Consider the following 2225-nt stretch of genomic DNA (forward strand, 5'->3'; position numbering starts at 1 on the left):
GGTTCCCTGTGACAATCGCAGACAATGAGACAGGCAGAGGTTTGTCCAGAGCAGAGGCCGCAGTTTCCCACTCCGCCCCCAGGGGTGCCGGCTCCCCACGGCCCCTTGGGTTTATTGGGGTGGCTGGTGACACACAGGGTTAGAAGGGTGCTCGGCATGTTGCACGGGTGGGATAGACTGCAGGGGCGACACTGTCTGTAATCTCTGCGGCCCGTGATCCCGGGCGGAGCTGGTCCCGGATGCCTGGGTTTTGGGTTCCTGGTGGTGACGGGCAGGGAGGAGTCCGGAGGGGGTGGGCAGTCGTGCTGCGGCTCCTCAGGACGCGCTGGCGGCTCTTCGGCTCAGTACTGGGTTTGCTGGAAACAGGGAGCAAAGGGGGTGAAATTAGAGCCCCTTCCCCGCCCTGCCTCTCGCCCAGCGCTGAGACACGGCTGGCTCTGGGGTGGGTGCAGGGCTGTTTGTACAGGGACCCCTCGCCCGGCACTGAGATGCAGCTGGCTCTGGGGTGGGGCGCGGAGTCTGTTGTACAGAGACCCCCGGTGCGGAGATGCTGCTGGCTCTGGGGTGGGCGCGGGGCTGTTCGTACAGGGACCCCCGGTGCGGAGATGCAGCTGGCTCTGGGGTGGGGCACGGGGCTGTTTGTACAGGGACCCCTCGCCCGGCACTGAGACGCAGCTGGCTCTGGGGTGGGCGCGGGGCTGTTTGTACAGGGACCCTGGCGCGGAGACGCAGCTGGCTCTGGGGTGGGGCGCGGGGCTGTTCGTACAGGGACCCCGGCGCGGAGCGGCAGCTGGCTCTGGGGTGGGCGCGGGGCCGGCTCGACTGTGAGGGGTCTCACCGTGGGGCTCTTGGCCTGTTTCTTGTTGCAGGTCCCACAGAGGCAGCCGAAGAGGCCGTTCAGCACCTGGACCCCGCAGAGCAGCAGCTCCAGCAGCGCCGCGGCCAGCACCAGGGAGAAGAGGATCACGTTGAACCGGACCACACCGGGCGGGTTCACGCACGCGTCCCACGCCGAGGTGTTGAACAGGTAGCTCTGCTCACTGCACGGAGAGTGAGGGGCTGGCCAGGTGCCACGTGGCCTGGTGCCCCTCGACCCCGACCCGCCGCCCCCCGGCTCTGCCGGTGCCCCTTGACCCCGACCCCCCGCCCCCCCCCGGCTCTGCCGGAGCCCCTCGACCCCGACCCGCCGCCCCCCGGCTCTGCCGGAGCCCCTTGACCCCGACTCGCCGCCCCCCCGGCTTTGCCAGGACTCCCCAACCCCTCCCTGCCGCTCCGCCGGTGCCCCCTGCCGTCCCACCTGAGCTCCTCGTCGGTGGTGTGGAAGGGCCGTTCCCAGTTGCCATTTGCCACCTCGCACAGCGGCCCGTTCACCAGCCCCAGGGCGGAGACGCTCACGGCGTAGACAGAGCCGGCCACCCCCACCAGGGCGAAGAGGATGGACAGGAACATCTGGGGGAGGGGGGACCCCGTTAGTGCTGGGGATCAGATGCAGAGGGGACCCCTTTGCGGCTGGGGGGGCCCCCGCTAGTGCCTTGGGTGAGACTGGGAGGAAAGACCCTGTTGGGGACGGGGGAAGAGCCTCACCCCACAGTGGTGGGGAGAGACTGGGGGTGGGGGGAGGGCTACAGGGGATCACTCACCCCACAGCGGTTCCCGCAGCAGCCCTGCTGTCCGGTCGCCTGGATGTGAATCGCTGGGATCAGGATCTGGGGAGAGACAGAGTCAGTGGGGTGGGACCCCGATGCCCCCTGTGCTCCCCTTCCAGCCCCCCCCACCCCACACTCACCATGGCGCCGCCCCCGACGAGGCCCCCCAGATACAGCACCTCAGGGGTGAGCAGCCGGCCCCCGTCCTGCACGTACTGGGTGTCCCAGTCGGGGAAGCAGAGCAGGAGGTTGCAGATGATGCAGGTCAGGGCCAGGGGCCACAGCCCCACACCCACCACCCGGGAGCACTTCCCTGTGCACATCGCGCCCACTGGGGGGGGGCCCGGCGTGGCCTGGGAGTTATACACCGGGGGGGGGGGGCACCCTGGATAGCTCCACCCCCGCCACGCCCACTGGAGTTTGCTCCCAGAGCACAGCTGGCTGGCACCAGCCTGGGGTGAGCATAGGGTCATGCCTGGGGAGAAGGGGTTTGTTCTGGTAGGCTCTCGGTGGGGGGGAATGTTTGTTAGCATGGGGTCCCTCAGGTGTGGGGGGTTGTTATTGTAGGGTCTCATTACA

General features: G+C 68.7%; 1 protein-coding gene across 1 annotated transcript; it reads right to left on the reverse strand.

Moving 5' to 3' along the window:
- Positions 1-50: 50 nt before the first annotated feature.
- Positions 51-2078, reverse strand: LOC112111467 (transmembrane 4 L6 family member 5-like). The gene is made up of 5 exons (XM_024206897.3): positions 1787-2078; positions 1641-1706; positions 1298-1449; positions 839-1040; positions 51-356 (listed from the first exon to the last, which is right to left on the reverse strand). Exons 1-5 carry the CDS (start codon positions 1967-1969, stop codon positions 342-344), a joined length of 618 nt encoding a protein of 205 aa, XP_024062665.3. The 5' UTR covers positions 1970-2078; the 3' UTR covers positions 51-341.
- Positions 2079-2225: the final 147 nt, after the last annotated feature.

The sequence above is a fragment of the Terrapene carolina genome, unplaced genomic scaffold (genome assembly GCF_002925995.2).
Source record: "Terrapene carolina triunguis isolate 2854851 unplaced genomic scaffold, T_m_triunguis-2.0 Scaffold24080, whole genome shotgun sequence".
NCBI classification, from domain to species: domain Eukaryota; kingdom Metazoa; phylum Chordata; order Testudines; family Emydidae; genus Terrapene; species Terrapene triunguis.

Coding starts and splice junctions, on each gene's coding strand:
- LOC112111467 (XM_024206897.3), bottom strand. CDS start 1,969: ATGTGCACAGGGAAGTGCTCCCGGGTGGTGGGTGTGGGGCTGTGGCCC. Junction 1,707..1,786: donor TCGTCGGGGGCGGCGCCATG/GTGAGTGTGGGG, acceptor GTCTCTCCCCAG/ATCCTGATCCCAGCGATTCA. Junction 1,041..1,297: donor ACCACCGACGAGGAGCTCAG/GTGGGACGGCAG, acceptor CTCTCCGTGCAG/TGAGCAGAGCTACCTGTTCA.